Source organism: Ambystoma mexicanum, chromosome 9, assembly GCF_040938575.1.
Source record: "Ambystoma mexicanum isolate Mex_15411 chromosome 9, UKY_AmexF1_1, whole genome shotgun sequence".
Taxonomy (NCBI): domain Eukaryota; kingdom Metazoa; phylum Chordata; class Amphibia; order Caudata; family Ambystomatidae; genus Ambystoma; species Ambystoma mexicanum.
In genome coordinates this window covers 97958366-97984812 of record NC_090931.1, presented here as the reverse complement: position 1 = coordinate 97984812, position 26447 = coordinate 97958366, and the positions used below count along the sequence as shown (strand labels likewise).

The 26447-nt window shown below is 45.9% G+C and overlaps 1 protein-coding gene across 1 annotated transcript in view; it reads right to left on the bottom strand.

The window, feature by feature from the left end:
- Nucleotides 1–334: 334 nt before the first annotated feature.
- The window catches only part of LOC138487704 (G protein-activated inward rectifier potassium channel 4-like), a 225574-nt gene continuing 199461 nt past the window's right edge, over nucleotides 335–26447 (bottom strand). Inside the window, exon 4 of the mRNA XM_069614234.1 lies at nucleotides 335–6076. Coding sequence (XP_069470335.1) covers nucleotides 5721–6076 — 356 coding nt within the window. The 3' untranslated portion in view covers nucleotides 335–5720. The remainder of the gene's footprint in view (nucleotides 6077–26447) is intronic.

The window sequence follows — 26447 nt, the reverse complement described above, 5'->3', positions numbered from 1 at the left end:
CAGTTAAGTGTGTGGGCCTCCGAAGGAGTAGGCAAGATTGGAATTGCGTGATTCTAAAAAAAAAAAACAAAGGTTCACATCAAAATGCAAACCAATTCATGTTTCAGAAATATGTCAACTCTACTTATTGACCGTGGAATCATGATCACAAACATTGAAGTTTTGAAATGTAAATAAATTGCTAAATATTTCATACATGACGTATGCCTTTGAATGAGATTGAAAATAACAGAGCTGAAGTAATTCACAAAAGCAATATTGTTATATGGTATTCAATAGAATTTAAATTAAATTCCCAAGTGGCAATTTTCAATTACATGGAGTTACCGACTAACATGATTCTCACTGAGTACCTTATTGGCCAACGTTAAGGTATACCTTACGACCTATGTCTGTTGTAATTAATTGCAAAGTGAATGCACTCTTTGCACTATTCATAGCAATTTTGAGTGCATTCAACAATAATACCAAACCTTATGATATTGTCTCTATGCCACAGATCCCATATCATTTGCATGGGCTCCAGACACAATCAAGGGAACATTTTGTATTATGATAAAGATACATTTAATGTCTGGCTTGTTACAGAGGCTTGCTCAATATAAGCCGGTATTAGCAGTAAATTCTTCATAAGTTCAAATATTGCACACAGTGTTTTATGGGCCACACGCAACAGTCTTTAACCTAAAAAACAAGACACAGGCTGACAGCTCTATGATATATAAAGACGCATTAATATGGCACATGGTATTTTGAAATGTATCTGTACATTACAAGGTGAGACATATGCTTTGCTAGCAGAGCCATTTTTTGCCAGAATGCCATGGTACGTGGACGATGCTGGTCCACACAGCATGCTGTCCACCCACAGAAAAGGAGGGCAAAAACACCAATGGTGACTAGTACAGAATGAAGGGCTAGTAATGAATTGCTTTTCCCTTAGACAATGAGCCTGACCCGGAAGACCCAGACCTAATGGGGTTACAGTAGGGATTCAAGACCTAATGGGGTTACAGTAGGGATTCAAGACGTAATGAGGTCACAGTAGGGATTCAAGAGTTCAGAAGGGATCCACTTCATATCTAGTATGGAAAGGAATCATGTGTTTGCCTGTATATTCCTAGGTGCACAAACACATATATGGAGCATCATTAGGAAACGCAGAACCTTAGGGGTTGATGGAGGCCCTCCGTTAATTATGGACCAAGGCATCTATGCAGGAACATTAGAGAAACTCGAATTGAATGATGAGCAGTGCTTGGGTGGTCTGTTTCTCAGATGTTTTAGAGAGTGTTATTCCAGCAGCTAGGAAACAGATTTTATTAATAAGTCGAACACAAGGGAGACTACGGCAGTAAACAATGTAAGATCTACGCTTCTAGCATAGGCACGGACGAGGTTAGATCGTTAGGATGATATCTGCACACAAGAGCATCCATAAAATAATAAGGTCTAGTAGTGTTGTAAAATTCCAATAAATATGCATATAATCGCCACTGAATTTGATTTTTATATACATTTTACTCATACATTCCCAACTACACCCTACTAACCCTCCACCAAACCCCCTTTTTTCCACACTCTTCTTTTCATATCCGCCAGAGCGCCTGCGGACCACTTTGGTGGTGACGTTGATACCTTTAACGTTAACATTCACATTATAAGCATTTACTAAAAACCAAACTGGTTTGTATTCTTATGTAATTTTACAAACTCAGCTGTAATTATAGGAAAAGAAAATTAAACAAGTGTTGCATATAGTTTTGCTCTCAACTAGTGGAGACTGCACTGCAGAAAATAAGTTTAGTAGGTGGTCGGATAGTGAAGACAAATCGGTTAGTCAGAATCAGTTGGAAATTGGTTCTCCTATCATTTAGCTACATTTATTTCACTGAAATGCATTCCAATTAAATTAATTTGAAAGTAAAACTCATTGCAAGTATGTTCCACCGCAGAGGTTGCAAAGTCATTGTGAAGTGTGCAAATCCCACGAAAAGAGTTATCAATTCAAAGGTGACATCAGCAAAATAAGGAAACAAGCATTACAAAAAAATAGCATGCTCAAAAATGTTAAAAGTGATAGACCGCAATGCGGATGTGAGGGGAACACAATAGGGTAATAATAGGGAGTATCACGGAGAAAAAAACAAATAGGTCCTCAATTTCAATATGGATGGTGGTAGAAGGGGCAAGTGGGATTTAAAAATGTGGCTAACAGAAGTAACCCCTGATTTAAGGAAATGTCGAATTCCCTGCTCAAGAGGTAAAACAAATTAACCAAAAACTAAAAAACATTTAAGTGGAATGCTTTGAGATGAAAGGTGAGTTGCACTTGCATTGAAATGTATTTCAGCCAAAACATTGCATTGAGAAGCAATTTCCATGGAATGTATTGAGCGGAAAGGACATAGGTTACAATTTAGCGGGTTCTTTTTTTTCGAAGCAGTGCACACACAATTTTAATCAGTGTCAGCAGGAAATGGTGATGAGCCCTCGCTGGCGCCACCACATTTCAAAATTAGCCTTCATGAAAGTTTTTGTTTAGGAAAATAATTTCACAAATAATGTAATCCCTATGACCAGAATTATAAGAGGGGGTGTTGCTCCTCTGTGTCATAAATTCCTGCAAAGTATGCGTGACAGTCAACAGTAAACCACGCCTTCGAACATTGGCTATGCTGCCTAGAATTCTTTATGAGTACAATAAAACAGTGAACAGCGTGAAAACAGAAGTACTGTCAAATTTGCCAATCTTTCCTCGATCTCCTGCCGCTGTGATCCTTCTAACGTTTTGCTTCCTGAGTTGAAAGTTTATGGCGTTTTAAGCACATTGTCAGCCACCAGGTTTTGCAATATGGACATTAATTTGAAGAAAGTTAATATTGTCACAAAATAACACAAGGCATTTCAAAGCAGGTTGTCAGTGACAGTTCATCATGAACATGGATTGAGAAGATACATGTCGGACCTTCCAGTTGCAAGGCTGAGTTGTGTTACTTCAGTGCGTATCTTTAAAGCATGTGTCTGCAACCTATGTCTAGCCAGATGTTTTGGACTACATCTCCCAAGATGCATCACCTGGACCTATACTGGCTAGGGATGAAGGGAGTTGTAGTTTACAGCATCTGGACAGCCAAATGTTGACGACCGCTGCTCTAAAGTGGAAAGGGTGCATCTAGGGCATGGACGATGCACCCCCCCCCCTTTAATACACGAATTGTAGAACATGCTAAACTGAATTGCAGGAACGTGAAGACACAGCAGCAACAAATCAGTGTAGAACGGCCTTCGCACCACATTTGCGCGCTTCTGTGCTAGTGTTAGGACACCTTTGACATCCTGGCTGTGGGGTGTGTCAGTTGGCAGCCTTGATGATAAGCTCACAACACCCTCCTGAGAAAAAGGACTGACCTAAAATGAGATGTTCTTTTCAAAGGGGTGCAGAGGAGGATGGGCTCGCCAAGAATCAGCTCTCTGACGTGCAAAGCATGAGCTAGTATGCCCTGACTCACAGATGTGGTCAATTTCCAGAATCACTAACAGACATGTTCCTTGGACAGGGTTCTGCAACCTGCCCTCCAGGTGTTTTGGACTACAATTCCCAAGATTCCTTACCATTGACTATCTTGGGTAGGGCTGATGGGAGTTGTAGTCCCACACTCTGCATGAATAAAGTGTTATGTTAGAGGCAGCATAATCCCAATAGACCTCTTCTTTTTAGAGATTGGCTGAATCTAAAGTAGGTGTTCTGATTGGTTTTCCAGACTAATCGGAATTGTTGTGGTGGATTGGAGGCTTCTTGACATTAAGTGTAGACAGTTATAATTTCCAAGCAAGTGTAATTGGAACATCGGGATGTAAGCAACCTGTATGATTTTTGTAACGCACGAAGTGAAACATCATCAGTACAACTAGGATTGCTGTATTTATTTTCAGCCTTTGGACATTGGAGCGGATTGATGAGGTGGAAGGTCAGTCTAATGGACATTTTTGCTTAACAGTTCGGCATAAACTATCAGCATTTTGGGTATTTCAACTGTGAGAGCAAGCTGAACTGATTGGATTATTTGTACTTGCAGTCCCTTTACGGCTATTTACAACATATGAGGTTACAGGTAAGTTGACATGTAGAATAATACAGAGACTACTGTATTTCCTTACTATCTATAAGAACGTCTATTTTGATAGTATTGTTTCCTTTATATTTACTAGATTGTTTAAAGAAGACAGACTTTGAAAAGACGATATTTCCACCTGATGAAGGGACAATTTGCCCCGAAACGCGTAGTGTTAATGGGAGAAATTCGCAGAAGACCCATCTTTGGGGATGTTGAACTGTTCTCACATATTATATTATAATAATGTCTGGCAAACATCTGAGTGGATCAATGTGCTTTCAAACTCCCCTGTTGTATACAGACAACATGTCATGCTCACTATTCTGGAGTATACACAACATTTTTATTTTTCTCTTTTGTAAAAAAAAAACTGTAAAACAACTTGATATAAGTGACTTGTATTTTCATCGATTGTCTTATTGAAAGTAATTATCAAATTAAAAAAATCCCTTCCAGCAGGTCTCTGGCAGGCGCTAGCAAGGACTTCAAGGTGTGACCTATAGACCCCAGTGTGGGCACCTGAAGGGACTGAATCCTCTGACCAGCAGGTCTCTGAGCTGGCGCCTGCAAGGACTTCGATGTGTGCTCTATAGACCCCAATGTGGGCACCTGCAGGGATTGATACCTGTGACCTGTAGGTCTCAGGGCAGACGCCTGCAAGGACTTCAAGGTCTGACCTATAGACCCCAGTGTGGGCACCTGAAAGGATTGAATCCTCTGACCAGCAGGTCTCTGAGCTCGCGCTTGCAAGGACATCGATGTGTGCTCTATAGACCCCAATGTGGGCACCTGTAGGGATTGATACCTGTGACCTGTAGGTCTCTGGGCAGGCGCCCGCAAGGACTTCAAGTTGTGACCTATAGACCCCAGTATAGGCCCCTGCAGGAATTGATACCTGTGACCTTTAGGTCTCTGGGCAGGCGCTTGCAAGGACTTCAATGTGTGACCTTTAGACCCTAGTGTGGGCACCTGCAGGAATTGATACATGTGACTTGTAGGTCTCTGGGCAGGCGCTTGCAAGGACTTCAATGTGTGCCTTATAGACCCCAGTGTGGGCACCTGCAGGGATTGATACTTGTGACCTGTAGGTCTCTGGGCAGACGCCTGCATGGCAGAGATTGAAATCGGCAACCTCCAGGTCTCTGAACTGGTTCCTGCATGCACTTCAACCTGTAGCATGATCCGTGTGGGTGCCATGTAGGCGTCTGAGCTGGTGCTTACACGGATGCAAACTGTGACCTGAAGGTCCTCATGTGGGCGCAGAGCCCACTGATTTCTTTTACCATCAAACGTGTTACAGTGGAGTAACTTTGCTGAAAATGTTGGGGGGGGGACATGACATCTGAAGAAAATGTGCCCCAGCCAAATGAATGGGGACAAAATAGTGTGCCATGAAAGTTGGGGGGGACAAACACCCCTGTCCCCCCCCTAAAATTATGCCCATGGTTACTTATGAGGGATGACTAAGGAGGCCTTCTTCGACAAGGTATATAGCACTGTATAACAGTGGGAGTGGCCCGTGGTGAGGCATTGCACTACAAACACGTACTGAGTGGCTATACTTCGATGAGCTGGCACCGTGTCAAGGGCACCCCCTTGCTGTCAAACCTCCAAGTCATTGTCCTTACACTCCACACTCCTCTCCCCGCCAGGGCTCTGGAAGTCCATTCTGGAAAAGTCTGGCGAGCCGTCGCTGTTGGGCATCCGGTTCATGTCCCCTGTGACGCAAGCGTGGCCCATGTTGTCCCAGAACAGGCTGAGCGTCGAGTTATCGGTCTGCTGCTCCATTTCCTGCATCTCCTTGGCACTGCCCCAGGGGGTCTGCACGTCGAAGGTCTTGTCGAAGTGACTGTAATCCACGCGGAAAGCCCCTTTCTCAAGACTCATGCAGGGCTCGAAGCGGTGGCCCCAGAGAATCTCGTCCTCGGTGTAAGACGTCTTGGCTTGACAGGTCATCCCTGTATTGAAAGAAGAGAAGACAGGATGGACTTTAAAATCCACGCACAGTATGTTATTTACTAGCACAAAGGGAGTTATGCACATTAGGGAATCATGAAATAGAAATCCAGGGGCGTAGGAGACACATAAAATCTGGGGGGGCAGGGGACACCTTGGGGACTTTGCTTTTTCTTTGTCTTTATTGTGTAGGACTGAAGGCATCCCCTTGCCTGGCACAGTGTCTATTGGGTGTGCCACCAGGCCATGCAGAGTGGGCACTTCTGGGTGTGTTCTCTGTCCTTGACGACCGTGCATTTAGAGTAAGATTACAGCCAGTGTGTACAATTCATTACTGACTGGTTCACAGTTACAGGTGGACATTTTCTGTGCATTAAATGTGAACACAGGTGTCACGCTCTATTAGTCAGAGTGAACACAGAACCGAACAAATGCATGGCCCTGCAGCGTGACAGATGCCATTTTGCAAATACAGGGTGGCGTGTGAGAGGAGAAAGGGAAAGGGAAGATGGTAAAGAGAGGAAGCAAAAAGGGGGAGAAGAGCGGTGAGAGCGTGGCATGGCCCCCAGAAGATGATGTTGGTGACTCTGAGAGGGAGAGGCCACAAGTGATACTCTGCACGAGATGTGAACCACTGAAGAGTGCAAGTGAAGCAAAAGAATGGGAAATTAAGAGAACACATTATGATGAAGGTTGAGGAATGCCTTTTGATGTAACATTTGCAACCTTATAGAAAATGAAACAAATATGCAAATCGTATAAAGGCAGGCGCCGAAACTATGGGGAAAGGGCAGGGAGAGAAGAAAAAAAGAGGTTAAAAGGGAGATATAAGGAAGGAAGAGAATGCAGCGCTAACTCCTGCTGCACCTCCAGCCAGCTGTCCCCCAGTGCTGCCTCTAAGTGGCCCCAGTGCTCAGGCCGCTGACGACTGAAGCAAGTGGCGCAGTCCATACAGAACACAAAAGAAAAATCTCCCCAAGCCCACACCAGGCTCCAGAGGGGCAGGCTGCCATCGTCAAGTAGCCAAGAGCTCCTCTCACGAGTTAAAGCCTCATACCTCCTCTCACTGGTAGAGTTTCCTCAAATGACCACCTGAGCCAAACCTGCCTCACACCCCTTCTGTGATGCTGCGCAGTGCGTACCTTTTCCAGCCTTCAGCTTGAAAGTCGGTACCTACACTCAATACTGCCAGTGTTGCCTGTTATATTTCTGGGCAGTTTGCCACAGTGTGAAAGACTTCATACTTGATGTGGACCTGTCTCAAGAGGGCCTGAAAATCACAATGTTCACAGTATTTGGTTGAAATGACTGCAACTGACACCAAAAATAATATTGTAGTAACCTTGTCTCTGTAAATATTGCTTTGGTTAAGTTTTTATGTCTGAGTCATTAGCACTTCAAATGGCAAACTGGATCACAAAGAAAACCTATTTTTAAAAGATTTAAAACATGGACTGGTTCATGTCTGCTTCTTTGAAGAGCATAACCCATGTTTACTTTTTTGTGTAAATGAAAAGTTTCGCACATTATGCATATCTGCAAGATACATGTCTGTGCCAAACAATGCTCTCAAGCAAGTGACTTTATCACAGTTCCTTCCAGGGTGTGTCTATGTCTTGAAGGTAGCGCAACCTATAGGGCAGCTTGCACAGATCCCAAGTTGCCAATGTAAAGTGTAAAATCATAAACATGTCACTCCTTTTAAGATAACATCGTATTGCATTGTTTTAACATCTGAGGTGACCCTGATTCTCTGGCCTGCCGGGTCGAGAGTGGGTGCTTTAAGAAAGCAATGAGCCAAGGATTTAAAACCGTTGGTTAGCCACAGAACTTTGATGTCGTTACTTAACCCAATGAGCCAGGCTGGGGTAATACGCGTGTGGAGTTCTGTTAATTTTGCAAGAGAACATGGGCACGGGAACCAATGCCTACGCCTTTCCCTGAGTAGAATTCCCTAGCTGACAGACAAGAAGCCGCTTCCTTGGGTGCGTAGACACAGAGCTTTCAGAACGGCCTGGGATGCACACAAAAAGTACTGCTAGCAAAGTTGTCAGTCATATTAGCAGTGAGGCTGTTCGGAGCAGCCTCATTGGTAAATTGACTGGCAGGCTCGATTTGCCTATGAGTCAATGCAGCATTGCACTGAAGGACACAAACATATATACATCTTTACAAGGCATTACAAAGAAGTAAGTAGTGAATACTGAAATGTGGGCAACTTATTTGCTGTGGCGAGCAGCAAAGAAAAGGAAGTAGGTCTCATTGCACCTACTTTTGTGTGCGTGTACCCTGTGTGAATTGTTTGTTCTGGGGCCATGACTCTGATTCATTAGGAGCCGAGTAAGTAAGTACTTTGCTACACATACAAGATGTTCTTTAAAGTGTACTTTAAAGTGTACTGTTTCCTTCCTATCGGACAAGTGGATAAGTTAATAGTTAATATTAGCAGGTGTGGTAACCTATTTTATTTCCACATTTTCTCATAGGAAAATGTTTGGAGTTTATGAAAATGTGTAATATGGTTCCCAGTCCACCCCTGAATATTAGTAAGCCTCCAGTCTTGTCAAAGAATAGTAACAAAAAAAACTTGCTTTTTTGGAAACATGTTTAACACTTGGATATGTTTGCAGAAGCGGATGAAAGCACCCCTTTCCTAGTAAAGTGCATTGTTTTTGTAATATTGAAGGTCAACATGATGATATACTGATATCAAATTCTCAAGTGCTAAGGGTGTGTATGTTCGCTTTGAATTCCTGTAAGGAATCATTGCAGGCTTCGACCACTCGATTTATAAGCTTTTTGTGTGTCCTTCACTGAAGTCCTGTCAAAAACAAGCAATGACAAAGCCGCTCGTTTTTGCTTGTGTATAAGTATTAGACATTTGCCATCCGCCGCTATTAGATGTCCAGGTACTTGCACCATTCTGCACTTGCTACCATCAATTGACAGTTAATACCACTATGGCAGGGCCTGGCAAGTGCCTTTGCCATGGCTACACTAAAGCCTAAACTGTTGGCATTGCCAATGCTTGCTTTTATTTTCCATAAGGCATTCCTTTACAGGTTCTATTTTTGTAGTTTTAAACTCTGATTGGTAGGTTTAATTGTAAACTATGTTGATCTGTAACTGAAAGCGAACACATGAAAATGCAGTGTGATCTCTGGCCGGGTGCTGCAGCAAGGCCGGGTTCCAGTCCCATCCCTAGCCCCACAGCAGGGTGAGAAGCAGGGGTGCTGCATTAGTCACTGCATCGCTCTGCCATCCACGGCATAGGATCTTTGCCTGGGATAGTGGGCTTTGCTCTTTCTCTGCCACTAGGCAGCCAGGGGCAACATTATTATACACCAGTGTGAAGCCACAATGGTCTAATTAGATTAAATTCTTGTCCACGAATTTGACCTCCGTTACCTGTACAACTTTATATATAGTTTTCTATTTCAAAGGAAGCAACCCATTGTCCAAAATAAATTGAAGATGATTAGAAAGATCAATATGATTGGACGTTTGGGAAGCATAGAAACCGTGTTTTTGTGCAGGGGTACACAATACAGGGAACACAGAAATACCTGCGAGTCCGTCTGTGGGTGCAGCCTATGCTCTAAACCAGTGTTAGGTCCTGTCTGCAGTACATGTGATCCTGCGTGAATGTTTAACATGCTCTGTTTTATTGGAACAGGAAGACACTTGAAATAAATTCTGTGGATGTTTACAATGTAATTACTAAGAGTTGTCCCTCTTCATTTTCAATGCAAATTACGTTGCCGCTTCAAAATGGCTGGTATGTAAGCAGGCATATTCTGGGGGGGATAAATGCCATTATATCCCCCCACTTAAAATTGTGGGGGGGATTTGTCTCCCCTTTCCCCCCCCATGTCCTACGCCCATGTAAGAAATCCCTCTCTACAACTAGAGCGTAAACTCTAGAAAAGGTGCCTCCTTGCCCAGATTCTGATTGGAATCTCCTGAAAACTCTTAGGGGACCTGGGTTCCTCTTTAAATAACAGAAGGGCCTTTGCTTCATCGCGCAGGTGTCTGGGTGGGTGAAAATAAAACCGGACCAGATTCTCAAATAATAGCGCACACGAAAGGAGCACATAGAATGCGCGCGATTAATTTGCGCTAGTATGAGAAATGCTCAGGTCCCCTTATCCACAAAGGTGACCAGAGCATTTCTGGAGGGGCTGGACAATAGCGCAATGATGCACTGTCCTGCCCACTTGCATACATTAGTGTCATGGCCAGTGGTAGAAGTGTACTGAAAAAAGTAGTGGAACTGTGGTCTCGGCAGGGGAGAGGGTAGGTGGAAGCAAAGTGTGACATGTGACAAGTGTTACGGCCGGGATATTGCAATAGTGTAAGTGACTAGTAACTAAGGCTCCTATTACAACTTTACACTTTCACAGGGACATTAATGGACAAATCCTCTGTACAGAATGTGAATATGGTCATAAAAACGAGAGAAATGGTAAGCAGAAAAAAATAGAAGTAGTGGAACACCGCTCCCGACCGTTCCCACTCACTTTGATCATTGGTCATGGCATACTTCCAGCAACTGAGTGGTTACTGGGAGTGCAGTTCACAGCGAGAGGTCGTTAAAGGGCACATTTCGGTGAAATGACAAAACAAAAAGCATTTCCATCCCCGTTTGGGGGATGCAAATGCTAGTGTGACATCCGTGGTTTCACCTGCGGCTGCCACACTCATAAAACATTTTTGATTTGCGCTTCCTCCTGTGCTTGTTTCAAAAGGTGCAGGGGGGTGACCCTTGTTTCTGGATATTTGAAAGCAAATCCTGTTTGTGAACACGGGACGCGCTTTAAAATACACAGAAATACCCCCTTATTTGCACAAAAGCGAAAAGCAGGAAAAGGGCATCTGAATGAGTACATCTTTGATGCGTTCATTCAGAAGCCCTTTGTGAATTGGGCTGATACTTTGTATGGCCAAATGAGGAGATACCCTAGTGGATCTCCGCACTTGCACCAAAAACGTTTTGGGAAACTGGCCAATGGGTTCTGGGATGATTCGTGAGATCACGTCACTTCACCCGAAGGGGGAGCCCTTCCCTGTGATGCCAGGGAGGTGAGCCTGCTATGCTACATTCCTCCTAGTGGCGGCCAAAAGCGGGACCTAGCAGGGTGAGACTGTGATGGAACTCCTTAACCCTCTTGCCCTTGAGTCCCTGAAATCTATAAATTGTGCGGAGAAACTATCTGAAAGCACTACTGTATGTTATGACAATATGTCTTCCTTTTCTTCCTGTAAATATTGACAATACAAAAATCAGGAAGACTAAAATGGACATACAGTCTGCTCCCAAGTCATCTTCAAGGAGTACTGTGAAGAAGAAGAGCGTATACAAACTACTCCTTTGGCAAGTACAGAAGGTACTGGGAAGAGGTGACCTCAAAGAGGCATGAAGAACACCCAATGGACACAAACAAATGAGTGTGACACTCCCCTGGGGAGGAACCAACTGAATGGAATAAAAATAGAGGAAGGACCCAATAAAAAGCAAAGCAGGCCTGAAGCTTGGCAGACCCGGGAAGTTCAAACCTAGCAGCAAGAAACTATGCTGGCGAAATTAACCTCCAGTCAGGAGGACGCCAACAGCAGATTGCAGGAGTATTGGGCAGGCCGACCCATAGAAGGCCTGACTGGAAGCTGGAAACTGACTCGCAGTGGCGTGACCTCGAGGAGATGGACCGGGCAGTCCATTAATTACACCAACACTGTCTGGCCAGAGATCCTGCGGATTCAAAGCACGGCAGCAGGGAGCAGAAGGAAAAGCAGAGTGAATGTTCCATGGGAAGGCATCGACCATAACCCCAGAAAGAATTGGCCATCTGGCTCCAACAACGAAGAGGCAACGGGAGTCATGGGAGAACCGGTAGGAGATTGAGGAAAGGTGCTGAAGTTAAAGAAGACACCAGGTGTAATCTCCCTCGTCTCAGTGACTGTATTAAAAGTACAGAATGGGAAGAATCTATTCCTGGGGCTGGAGTTAGCACTGTGGCTTGGCTTCCAAGGAATTCTGAGTTCTCAGCAAGGTCTGACAAAGACATCAGGAGTAATCTCCTTCATCTCAGTAATTGTGTCAAGAGTATTAAAAAAGAAATTACAGCCCCCAGAGAGATCTCCCTCGTCTCAATACTTGCACCAGAAATACAAAATGGGAAAAAGACACTGGGAGTAATCTCCCTCATCTCAGTAATCATATCAAGAGTATTGAAAGGAAAGAAAGTCGCTGGAGTAATCTCCCTCGTCTTCAGAGTTGGGACAGTATCAAGTGTGAAGATTACTAACTAGTGATCGTCCTCGCCTCAGTTGTTTTAAAGCGATTGAAAGAGAGGAACACACCGGGATTACTCTCCTTCAACGCTCTATCACCAAAAGAGACATTCAGTCTAGAGAATGCCACAAGAATAATCTCCTTTTCAAAGAAGTCAAGGACACTAAGGAAACAGTTCCCCTTGTTTTCAGCGACAAGAGGAGGGGAAATGAAGAAGAGCAATGGCTGTGTGTTGGAAGCAACAGGAGTGTTTGACTTTTATTCACATCCTAAGAGAAGCCTGGAAAGAAGGTTGATAAAAACTATTGCAGGAAACTCTCCAAAGTTAGCCAATGGCTGAACCGCCTGAACCCGCAGAAGGGAGTCATTCCCCTGGTTCTTTCATCTAAATTGTTGGATCAGAAACAAAGGCAAAAAGGTGACTAAACAGTAGCTTGGAGGCTGACCAAGTCGATCAGGAGGAGAGAGCAGTTGTTGAACTATGGGACCAGGAGAAGGGAGTCATTCTCCTGCTATTCTCTACAAGTGAAGAACTTGAACTATTATCAGACAGTAACAGAAGTTCGCCCCTAGGGATGATCCCATTGCACCAGGAGAAGGGAGCCGTTCCCCTGCAGCTGTTTATTTTGCTCTTGTTAGTGAAGGGTTAGAGTAGGTTAGTTTGGGTAGATGGCGGGCACTTTGTGTTTGGCAACCGCCCTGACGACAAGCACCCAAGTTCTTCTTTAGTTAGGTAGGGAAAAGCCTTTAGAGGCAGGAGAAGATAGGCCTTTTTCATTATTATTTATAATGTTTGAGAACTGCCTTGATGTATAAGTTCAAAACTACAGGCCCATCTCTTTCAAGCGGTGGTTTATGGGCGATCACCGCAGGCGAGTGTCCACAAAAGTCACTCACACTTTTTCAGGAGTTGGCGGTGTGCCGACACCATTCTTTGTCATTTGTGTGGTCCGTCCTCTGGGACCCTCCTTGTTGCTCCTCGATATCTGTGTCTTGGCTATGTCGCCTGATGGGATTTCCTTTGGTGATTGTTGGATCTCTTGTGTGCTTAAGGGACAGGAATGAGCAGGAACATAGTTCACCCTCCTGCCCGAGGGGTCTCCTTTGAGCTTGGCTGTCCTGGCTGGGTCAACTCTGATAAGCATACCTCGCGCAAGTTGGGTCGGTCCAGGTGGAATGACCTCCCCTCCTCCTGGGTGCTATTTAAATGATTTCTGGGTCTAGCTCTTGATCTGCTCCTGCCACCCTATTCTGTATGCCATCCTCCCTGTCTGCTTCCACCCCTTTGGGTCTTGGGGATATAGAGTTTTGTTAGCTCTGCCTTGACTCACTTATACAATGACGGTAACTACAGTGCCAACTCGCTCACCAGTCTGAAGCAGTTATAGCATCCAGACCTACTCCTTAACCTTAGGGGATAGAGAACACCTTACTTGTTACAGTAGCCCAAGGGGGATATAATGCCCCTTACTCACTTCAGCAACCTATAGGGCTGTAGAACCCCTTACTCACATAGTAACCTTTCTATCATTTCTCCTCTTGCCTCTGCCACCTTTCCTTCAAAGGTCCTAAATAGTTAATCTGCCTTGAAATCGGTTCCCCCACTGGGGACTGAATAATGGGGGTCTTCTGGAGCTGACCTGTACCTGGGTCTTGGTCCTGTCCGCAGGTCACTCACTGGGTCCTTACCCTCTAGCCCCTTCCCTGCTCCTCTTTCTGTTTTTGTTCCCCGCCACTTTCTGCTTTAGCTCCTACTTCTCTACATCCTTCTGCTCACACTCCTCCTACACCTAGTCCTCCTGCTCCTGATCTCCCTTCTTCTCCAACCTCTCTCTTGCCCTCCTTTTTGCTCTCTCGCCTTCTTCTCCTTCTCCAACCACTCTCAGCTTCTCTCTCTAGGTAACAGCAGTACTCAAGTCTGCTGTCATTTCCCCCTTTTCCCTACCCTTCTAGTTGAAACTGGCTGACTTCTGTATTGTGGATATTGGGTAGATTGAGCAATATGGTCTCTGCTTGATTACTTTGTGGATATCCCTGGTCCTATTTGCCCACCTCCTCCCTTTTTGGGCGGACCCTCCCTCTCAACCACAGTTAAGGAAAGGTTTCTGCTGGTTTATGTTTTGTGCCCACCATGTGGTGGTCAGGCAGCAGTGTCTTGGCTGCTATACTAGCTCCCTTCATCCTGCTCTGAAGCAACCCAACTTGGAGTAAGAGAGAGTAACTTTGACTCCACACCATTCAATAGCAAACCTGTATACCTAAACTGGTCCTACAGGCCTTTTTCAAAAGGTATCCATTTGACAGCTACTGTTACACTGAGACACTTGCACAGAGGAAGTTACGAAATGTATGCCTTGTCGCTCCTTGCTGTCCCATCGTTCACACGCGCGTCCTTTGATTGTCCCTCCGGGGGACACCCCTGGAACCCCTACTGGTTGACCTCCCGACCGACATTCACAATCCCTAATCTGGAGAACACCTGAACCCCTGGAACTTCCCCTTCCTCTCCCCACCACTCCCCGGTCCACTCGCCCCACTCTCGGTCCCGTTTTCCCATACCACGCATACAGGGGCACTGAAACTAGCAACTGAAGGGCTTTTTTTTTCAAGTTAATGTTATTGAACATCTCACCACTGGAATGGGACTATCCAGTAATTGTGCTTAGACACCAGCATTCCTTATCTAAACTGCTGTCATAACCACAATAAGTTTTAGGACACTGCAGGAGCGGTGGTGGAGTGGCTCGGATACCTGCTTTAGCTAAATTCCCAAAACACCCGGGTTGGTGGATCCCGGGAACGAAACTCTAACCTGCCCCACTCATAGCCCTTGGCTTACCTTTATGCTAGAGTGGGCCAGGTCTAAGATATACTCAAAAAGAGTTCTAAGTGCAGCAGTATGATCCCAATTTCAGCAAGCAAAACAGATAAGGGATTGCGGAATGCTAATGTCCAGTACAAGTTATAATAATATTGCATTATGCAATTACTACAAACAATTTAAGCAAATGCAATTAAAGTAAACTCAAGAAAAGAATTCAACCTGTTCAAGTCAGCATAGAAGAAACTCAAACCTGTGACCTGCAGGTCTCTAAACTGGCCCATACCGGATTTGAACCTGTAGCCTGCAGATTAATGGGTGGTTTTTCACAGGGATTGAAACCTGTGACCGGCAGTTCTTTGAGCTGGCGCCTCCCCGGATTTGAACCTGTGGCCTGCAGATTAGGGGGTGGTTGTTTACAGAGATTGAAACCTATGACCTGCAGGCCTTTGAGCTGGTGCCTCCCCCGATTTGAACCTGTGGCCTCCAGATTAGTGGGTGGTTGTTTACAGGGATTGAAACATGTGACCTGCTGGTCTTTGAGCTGGCATCTCCCCAGATTTGAACCTGTAGCCTGCAGATTAGTGGGTGGTTGTTTGCAGGGATTGAAACCTGTGACCTGCAGGTCTTTGAGCTGGCGCCTGCCCGGATTTGAACCTGTAGCCTGCAGATTAGTGGGTGGTTGTTTACAGGGATTGAAACATGTGACCTGCTGGTCTTTGAGCTGGCGTCTCCCCGGATTTGAACCTGCGGCCTGCAGATTAGTGGGTGGTTGTTTGCAGGGATTGAAACCTGTGACCTGTAGGTCTTTGAGCTGGCGTCTCCCCAGAGTTGAACCTGTGGCCTGCAGATTAGTGGGTGGTTGTTTACAGGGATTGAAATTTGTGACCTGCAGGTCTTTGAGCTGGTGCCTCCCCGGATTTGAACCTGTGGCCTGTAGATTAGTGGGTGGTTGTTTACAGGGATTGAAACCTGTGACATGCAGGTCTTTGAGCTGGCACCTTCCCGGATTTGAACCTGTAACCTGTAGGTCATTGGATGGACGCTTACAGGGATTCAAACATGTGACCTGTAGGTCTCTAAAATGAGGACTGCACAGATTTGAACCTGTGGCCTGCAAGTCACTGTTCCTGTTTGGAATCTACTGAATTATTTTACCATCATACATGCTATTTATAACAGATGAATCACAGGCCTTCTCGGACAAGGTAAATGGCACCGAACATCAGTGGCAATGGCCTATGGCAAGTTACTGGTATATGTACATGAATTGCTTGACTATATTTTTTAATGAACTGGCAACCCTATGGAGCCCCTATTCACATGAGGTCCTATGGGAAAAATGATAATCTATGGAGAACAGCACAAATGGAAAAACGAAGGGCCTGTTTATGAGTTTGGCGGTGTTACCTTTTGTAATACTGCCAAACTCAATTACTATTACTGCATGCAGGTGTTTGGAAAGGTCTGCATGATTCCAAGTCATGCAGACATTTCTGTTATTCCCCAGTTCAGAGTCTAACATGACTACATGTGGTCTGTAAATTACTGCATGTGGTAATAACCACATTTGGTAATTACCACATGCAGTAGTACTTTTATGTGTATGGGTTTACAAATCATATCATCCACCTGCCTCAACCATCATCCCTGCACTGAATATATAATACAAAATACATGCACAAAATAATCACTGCCTATCGGGTACCAAAACTTGTCAAGCTAGAGTTGTCGAACTCCAGGCCTCGAAGGCCAGATCCAACGCCGGGTTTTTAGGATATCCCTAATTAATATTCATGAGATAAATTTGCATGCAATGTTTCGAAAAGTATGCACATTTTTCTTCATTAATATTAATGACGGATATCCTGAAAACCTGTCAGGATTTCGGCCCTCGAGGCCCGGAGTTGAACAAACCTATGACCTTTCACCAGTCAAGTATTCGAATAGTTCACTGAATACATGTTTTTTTTTCTTCGGCGTGTCAGACCATTATGGCCCCAAGCAAATGGAACAGTAGAATTCTTTACGGGCATTTTGAAAAGATCCCTACTGACTTCATTCATCACCAGCAAACCCATTGAGCAACGTATGTAACAATTACTACAAGACTATTGCAACGCACCTCACACCACAACCAGCAAGTGCCCACCTGAGTTAATGTTCAGACTACAGGTTCCCATTCGTCATCCTCAACACACAACACGTAATGGAAGCCACGCCAATTGTGTCAACTCTGTAAGAAAGACACACGACCCAATGTGGCTATGAAACAATATACAGAAACAAGAAGACATGCCATTGAAATCACTCCTAGAAGTAGGTGACAACGTCGTGTCACGCCAATGGCCAACTCACAAAGCGGAGCACCTTTTCAACTCCTCAATATTACAAGGATGAAAGGCTCCATGTTAAAAGCCAAAAAGGGGCGAGAGAAAGATCACCAGAAATTCCCTTTTCTTTAAGAAAATAAATGACACTCATGAGGGTTCTCTGACTCTCATTATTAAGTGATCTTGGATACTCAGATGAAAGTAAACCTTAGAACACACCGCAAGAACATCTTTATTCAGGTGATGAGGTTGGGGGATAAGGTTCAATGACCACCTTGTGCCAGGATGGGATACGATGAAAGGAGAGAAACCTTTTCTATAGGGGCAAGTATTTTGATTACAGAGACCAGTTCTTTAGTCTTCATCCCAAACCCTGGTGTATTAACACCCGGGACAATGTCTATTACGTGACAATCTCAGGGTTGTTCATCATGCTCCAGCACACTTCCTCGTTGTCGGTCTTGATCCAGATCTCTGAAACAGCCATGGCCCCTGCTTGTATCTGTTTCATGCCCCTTGGTATTGCGATGCTTCCAGGGTTGTACGATGGTGGCCTTGGAGCTGTTGTTGTTCAGGCCAAGTCTCCAGGGGTTCCTTCCTCTGCTTTGTTGAGAAAATGCTGTAATTCACCCTCTTACCACAGTGCTCTTTCTTGGCTTGCTGCAGCTAGATATGATCCCCTATCCGGGTACTTCTGCATAGGATTTCCTCTTTTATCTCTTTCCCGTCTACCACCTGGGTTCTCAACACCATGCATGGTTCTCTGTCTGGGGCCAGGGATATGTTGTACCTACCACCAAGATCTGGGTCAGAGTTACCTATCCCCCACCCCAAGCTGGCTTGAATCTTAAGTTCTAACTTGCTCCTGGTGTTATAGCACACCTACCCGCTTCACATGAGCTGTTTCTGCTCACTGTCTGGCCCCGTCCAGCCTCTGGGCCCAAGTTCCCACAGGAGATTTCCTGTTCCAGCCTGAGCTCTCAGCCTAGCCTCTCTGATACTGTGGCTTACCTGGCACAGCAAACTCTTTCTATCTCTGGATGTAGTTGGTCCTCCTGAACTGGCCATCTCAGTTCCTGACTCACTGGTACATCTTCCTATTGAGAGGTCTTGCTGCCCTTACTCTGGAATGTTGTCCTAATACCCACATGGTCAGTCATTTCCTGCCTCCTTTTTATGCAGGTGCTGATTTACTGACTGGAAAAATGAGGGAAGTGATTTGTGGCTTTTTGCAGCATATTGGGCTTACCAATTAGTACCACCTCCTCTCCATGTGTGGTCTGTTTATGAAACCCTTAATTCCAGGTATTGCGTATAATTCTGTGAAGACGAGAATGGGGGATCCCTCAGAGCTCATCAGTACTGCCTTTGCTGATGTTACATGCCATCAGATGTTCTGGCATGCTGGAGTGGAGGCTTCCCTTGCCACCCAGTCTCCCCCTTTTACTTCTGACCATGTGACCCTGGGACACAACAATGACATATAAACTATAGATCACAATGTTGGAAGACACTATAAGAAGAAGCAAAAGACCACAGACTCATGGAGGAATGGCCATTTTCTAATAACATTTTTACCATCTATGACATGTATGTGTATTTGGGGTCAGGTGAACAAAACTAGGGAGCCACAAAGTAAGCATTCCCTGACCACTCCCTTTTGTACAGGAGCAGATGATCAAACATCTTTCAGGATGCCTCTTGGCATTGCTTTCTTTAGTAATAAATTGCTCTGACCCCACAATCACCAAATTTTCACTGTATTCAGGTGATGCCGGATGAACTTTTAAGTGATTCAGGTGACAGATTCAGGTTAAATGTATGACGGTTCATGCTGGTGAAATGTTGCTGTAAACATTGGTTGGAAGATGTTGGACCTTTTCCAACCAGCACATAGTCAAAAGAAAAGAAATATCAAATTAATTATTATATATTGTGAGAAATGCAGGGATTTCTTCACTTATTCCTTCAGGGAGACCACCCCCTTTGAGGCTAGGGCAGGTGAGCCTGCTCAGCAAAATCCTACCCAGGGTTTTGGAAAGGTGGGAACTCACTGGAAGTGACTCCCCCATAATGCACTTTCTTCCTATATCAGAGTTAATACAGAGGACAAAACCTCTCAGTGTTTGGCACAAGGTAATGCTGAATCCCATTCCTGTTGGATCACTTGTCACAAAGAACACGTCCATTCTGACAGTGGAGGATGAATAAAGGGGCAGGTACCGTGGAATGGAGAAGGAGAACCCCGGAGTCAAGAGGACTCCATGACGTAAGAGTGTGTACCAGGGGAGGAACCGTGCAGAGCTGCAAAGCCGATGACACTGTGGAAGCGAGAGAACACCAGAGGGGTACGCGATATGTCCCTGGAAGAGATGTGCAAGGCCGGAGGAAGTAAGGCATGCACATCCGAGGAGACCAGGAGGCGCCATCACTTATTAGAAGTGGTGGACCGGAGCCCGTCAAGAGGAGTCCAGTCCCGAGTCGACCGGAGCACGAGACCCTCCACTCTCAAGCCGAGAGCCAGAGACGAAAAGGAGCGAGGTGTTGCCCGTGAAAGGTGAAGACCGCTCACTTCCAATAGCGAGGAGTGGAGAGCAAAGCAGGATGGCACTGTTGCTACCGTGACTGACCCTCCTTGGAGCAAGGACCGCCATGCCACAGGTACGCAGATTGACCAGGTGAACGTTAAAGAAAAAGAGAAGCAAAGTAGCGAGCGAGAGGGGAACAAGACCCTAACCTAGATCATAACCACAACAGATGGTCCTGCAGAACTGAAGAATGAGAGAGAGACAGACCAAGCAGGTAGGGGTAGTGGGAGCCTGAGGAGCCTGAATGGCTCACCTCCCAGAAGGGTCAAAGGGGCCCGAGAGAAACAACACTGGCATATAAACTATAGCTCACAAAGTTGGAAGACACTATTAAAAAAGAAGCAAAAGACCACAGACCCATAGAGGACTGGACATTTTCTAGTAACATTTTTACCATCTGTACCATTTTTGTGTATTTGGGGTCAGGTGAACAAAACTAGGGAGCCAAAAAGTAAGAATTCCCTGACCATTCCCTTTAGTACAAGAGCAGATGATTACACATCTTTCAGGATGCCCCTTTGTATTGCTTTCTGTAGTAATCAGGTTGTGAGGACTAAGCCTTGTTGAATAAATTGTGCTGGACGCCCCAAATGCCTGAATTTTCACTGTATTCAGGTAATGCAGGATGAACATTTAAGGGGTTTGGGTGACAGATATGGATTATACTTATGAGGGTTCATGCTTGTGAAATGTTGCTGTAAATATTGGTTTGAAGAGGTTAGAACTTTTTCAACCAGGACATGTTCAAAAGCAAAAAAAATCCAGTAAATTATATATATTGTGACTGTGATGCTGGAAATGCATCAGAGGGACAAGGACTCTGAATCCTTGTCCTTTATTGCTTTTTATAATGTGTTCTGACTTGTTTTCCGTGCAGGAGTTCATGTGGGACTCCTGGCAGTGCGGCTCTTCCTGTATTTGGTTGGGTGAACAGGTCCTTGGGATACCCATATGGCACCCATGGGTGGGAGTACGCCCTATACTCCTAGTGTATGTTTTTGGGCACCTGTGTGTGGCCCACAGAGCAGGGTATGGGCTGGTGGCAGCTCTGTGCTGAATTGACAGGTGCCCTGAGAGTCCTCCATTTTGGAGTGCCAAGGGCCTGTTATTGGAATCTGTGGATTCCTGATGGAGACAGGATGGCCCCCGTGGCCTCTTGCCGTCCATCGCCTGTTACCTTGGTTTTCCCGAAGTCCCGGGAAGCCCTGACTCTGTCCCTTGCCCCTGACTGGCTGTTGGGTGCAAGTTCCATATATGGTAGTGTGGGGAAGTGCCGACCAGACTGACTGGAGCCTTCCCAACGACCGTATGTTGTGGGTACGCCCGTGGGGTGGGACCTGGGTGAATGGAGTGTGTGACGAATACGCATTCTGTGTTATGGGTGTCTAGTATCTGGTGTTTGACACAATGACTGAGACAGCCCTGCCCTGCCCGAAACTGGTATTAATGCAGTGTGTAGTGCTGAATCGCGGAGTACTTGTCCGAATCCACATTCTGTGTTGTGAGTGTCTGGATGGAGAAGAATGGCCTGAATGCACTGTGTGCCTGATTGGCTGACTGACTGCCTGAATGCCCTTCTGAATGATTGGTTGCCTGAGTGTGACGCAGCAGAATTAATGGTAGATCAACTAGTATATCTGGGGGCCTCTCACTGCTAGAAATTGTTCAGAAGCTGAAGTTGATACTTGATGCTTAATCTCGAAGCCGAGCCGGAGGAAGAAGGTGAACAGCTGGTCCCTTCCGTGTAATCTGAAAGCTGCTGTGCCTTCAAGAACTGATCCAAGAGAGGACCTAGTAAGGAGACCTCTTCCCGAGCTATGAAGGACCATCGTGCACCAGCTGATCTTTGCCAAAGCTCCCTGGTAGACAGACCTACGAAAAGCTGCCGACCGGCGAAGTGTACGCCGAGGAGAACGAAGAAAAGCCCCGGACAGCCGTCCACCATCGATGACCACCGTCACTGACCGGAGCCGCCGTGCTCCCGTTTGCCTAAGAACATTTGATCCAAGGACTCCCTTGTTCATCCTCGTCGACTGCTTTCGTCCTGCCGGAGAAAATCAAGGCCGCCAACGACCGCAGAGAATCTGCTGGTTGGTTTCCCGCCACCCGAAGACCACAGAGACGCTGGACGACTCGACGTCCTTGTTGGTCCAAAGTTCTTCACTAACTCTTTGCGGCAACAAACCATTGTCGCGAGGTGCACTGCACTCCCCTGTTGCAGGACATTTTTGATCACTCGTCAACGAGCACCGCAAGGAACGAAGCTGTTGTCTCAACGACAACGTTCACCCTTTCTTCATCTCGGAAGTTCGACGACCCGTGGCTCCCGCTTGAAAGGGAGTGCACTCAAGAAGGGCCCATCGATTCCCCGACGAAGAAATCTACAACACAAGGTACATTTGGGTTGCAGAACTATATAAGAAGATAAGACTTGAATAGACAGTTAATGGACTGGGCTTGTACGATGTATCTTTATTTACATGTTGCCCAGGTGGGGGGATCCTTATACAGAACTGTACCTGACGGTAGGGGCTCAGTATTTTGCCAATTGTCTAACCAACTTGTCTTCTTCCTAAATCTATGGTCGATATCGTTTTACTGTGGCGATTCGCATGCTATTTGGGGCTGTCAGCCGTGGTCTCATTTTAATTGAATCAGAGTAAGAGTGGTACCACCTAAAACTGTATATGTTTACCATTTTAGAATTGTCAGAGCGCAAAGTGTATTATCGTGATAGTGTATATAACATTGAACCTTATTTATATAAAAACTGCTTTAACTAATACAGTGTGTGGACATTCCTTTGTGGGTGCTTGGGGACTACACTACACTTAAAAACCAGCCCGCATCACCTCCTCAGAAGGTAGGCCTTGTTCGCTCGACCATGGCTACCTTATTGAGAATCTTGGCTGGGGTCCTCTGTGCCTCTCCTCTGCCATATAGAGAGCAGGAGTACAGACACCCCCCTCTGGTCTTTACAGTGACGAATCTGGGGAATTTGTCCCTTCATCCCTAGAGGGAGCCACCCCCTTTGAGGCTGGTGAGGTGAGTTTGCTCAGAAAAACCTTCCTTAAGGGTTTGGGAAAGCGAGACCTCACTGGTAGTGACTCCCCTATAACGCACTTTCTGCCTACATGAGATTTAATAGAGGGGACAAAACCTCTCAGTGTTTGACACAAGGTAATGCTGAATCCCCAACCTGTTGGACCACCTGTCATGAAGAACACGCCCCTTCTGAGGAGTGGAGGATAAATAAAGGGGCAAGAACCCTAGAATGGAGGAGGAGGAAACCATAGTCAAGACAACTCCCTGACATGAGAGCGTGTAACAGGGGAGGAGCTGTGCAGATCTGTGGAGCCAGCGGCACTGTGGAAGAGAGAGAACGCCAGAGGGGTACGCAATACATCCATGGAAGAGGCGTGCAAGGTCAGAGGAAGCAAGGCCATTCAGAGTCAAGGAAACTAGGAAGTGTGACCAAATATCGGAAGTGGTAGGCCCGCAGCATGTCAAGAGACATAAAAAAGTCCCCAGTCGACTGGCGCACAAGACCCTCCGCTCTCAAGCCAAGAGCCAGAGCCGAACAGGAATGAGGTGAGGCCTGCGGAAGGTGAAGGCCGGCAATTTTCAAGGAGCGAAGAGCAAAGCAGGACACCACCACTGCTACCGTGACTGACCATCCCTGGAGCAAGGGCAGCCACGCAACATGTGCACAGGTTTCCCAGGTGAATGGGGGAGAGAAAGAGAAGCGAAGTAGCGAGTGAGAGGAGAGCCAGTCCCTAGCCTCAACAGAGGGTCCAAGAACTGAAGAGTGAGAGAGATACCAAGCAGCCTGAATGGCTCACCACCCAGAATGGTCACAAGTTCCTGAGAGAAACCGAGAAAGTCAGAACCTCAGAAGGTCACAAAAACACTATTGAACTCAATAGAATAGAGGGTCAGGAGACCCCAATTGGGCAACAGGGGAAGCACCAAAAGAATGAGCAGGAAATAAAACTGGTTTTACATTGCAAGGAGCATTTTGGTTGAATATATTATAGAATCCAGATCTAGGACGGATTCCTGGAAACACTGAGAAGTCTCTATTGAGAACAAAGAGTGCAAGACACTCTCCATCTTTCTGTTAAGTGGTAGGGCCATGTAGTGAATATGTTTAGACCAAGGACAATTTTTGTTTTGGACTCTAGACAAGCACCTTAGTTTAGTTTGAATATGAAGGGAAACCCCTGTTTAGCAACAGGGATAGTAAGGCACTTTTTCTTTAAATTTAAATAAAACTATGTGTGCCAATGTCCTCTGGTCCGAGTCCTTCTTCTGGGTTGCCACAATATCTACATTTCAAGCCTTTACTAGCAAGGATGCTCAAAGAAAGCAAATGATTGATGTCTCAAACCTGGCTGTTTCTTTAATCTACAAACCTAAATGAGCTCTTTGTTGGCAACCAACAATGAATTGCTCTCTTTAAAAAAGAATTAAATGCGTAAGACCTCATCAAGTGTCTACTGGTAATCTGGCAGTAAATCCATGGAATTACCACCAAAGTCAGTTACCATTACCACTGCTCAGTCCAGCTGCATTACCAGGAGATCACGATAGGCGTTAAGGCGGGGTAAATCCCCATTTTTGTAAAGTGTATGACTCTGGGGATTTTTACTGGATTTACCATGAGAGATATTACAGTACCATAATGTCACGCATCATGCTGTCCCACATCCAGCACGTCCTGCACACACCATCAACAAACTTGGGGTTCCCTCAGCCCGTCCATGTCCCATACCCTCTTTGCACTTCCCTCACAAGGTACGGGACTCACGTTTGCAGCCGGGTGTCCCTCGAGGATGTGTGCGGCGGGCCAGCGACATTGCGCACTTCCGATTGCACCCGTTTTTCCATTGGCAATTGCCTTGGTGCCTGGGAAATGGAAATAACAGACGAACGCTTTCATGTCACGTGACCGCCTGCTCCCGCCCACGTGATCTGCGGCCTCGTTCACGTGATGCGGTTCCACGTCACGTGACCAGGAAGCAGCGAGTATTAAAGTAGTGATTTGCCTTACGGTCATCGCTTCACAGCTGTTTTTCGGAACTCTGTTTGGCGTCGCTTACCTGGTATTGCTCTTTTGGAACTACGACCTTGGATTGTGCTTCACGGACTCCTTTGGACTTCCCTTATTGGTTACTGCGACTCTGTCTTTGGACTGCCTTATACTGATAACGAACTTCGGATTGCTCCAAGGACTTCTTCGGATTCTCCTCCTGTTCTGGCAACTCGTTATCTGGACTTTCACTTATTCCTCGATACAGTCTTGAAACTTCTCCTTGGATTTCTGATCCTTGGCTCAGGTGGGCTCTTTCACCACAACGCTCAGTGAGCATTTTCCCATCATCATCTGGGACTGCTGCTCACGTGAGTTCCAGAACCACATTGCCCCCAGCCTCATATGGTTAGCAGTCCTCTTACTGCCATCACTTGGTAAGACACTCTCTATTACTTTCCATACTAGTAGTCACTGTTACTGCCTGGTACTTATTGCTGTTTCCTTTGCAGCGGCTTCGGGGTCTCCAGTGTTCCGTGGTTCTGGACTTTCAACATCTCCCACCTGTGGCCTCAAGGGCTGTGCAGAGAGTGGCTTTGGTTTCTTTCTGCGCGGCACTTGGGGACAGAGGTCTCTCATATCTTCACGACACTCAAGTCTCGACAGACAGTGAAGCCTTTGTCGTGTTAGATATGGAGCGATCCACGGACGACCCCATGGCCGCTATGGTCCAGGCCATCACAGTACTGCGGGCTGACATGGTCGCCGCTAACACCGCCATCCACCAACATTTTGACTCTATACAAAGTGTTCAGCATCCCCTTCCCGCAGATCCTGAATTTGGGGATGCCACTCCCGCACCACAATCCCCTCTGCTTACGGTCCCGGCACCCAAAACCCTGTTCCCGTGGTACTCCCTTCTCCCTTCCCATTAGCGGCCCCCGAACGGTATCATGGTGATCCTAGGAAATTCAGAACCTTTCTCAACCAATGTAAGTTACATTTCTTGTGCAGGCCCCTGGCTTTTCCCGACTCTACCACCAAGGCTGCATTCACGTTATCACATTTGGCTGGTATAGCTGCTGCATGGGCCAACCCCCTATTAGAGAACGACAGTCCTACCCTCTACGATTTTGATCTTCTCGTGTCTGAAATGTCGCGGGTCTTTGACACCAGACATAAAGTCCAGTCTCGTGACTTAGGGTTGCTAGACTTGAAACAGAGTAGGGGGTCCCTTATTGAATATATTACCCGGTTCAATCAGTTGTCAGCAGAAACCTCCTGGCCAGAGAGCAAGAAAGCAGTGG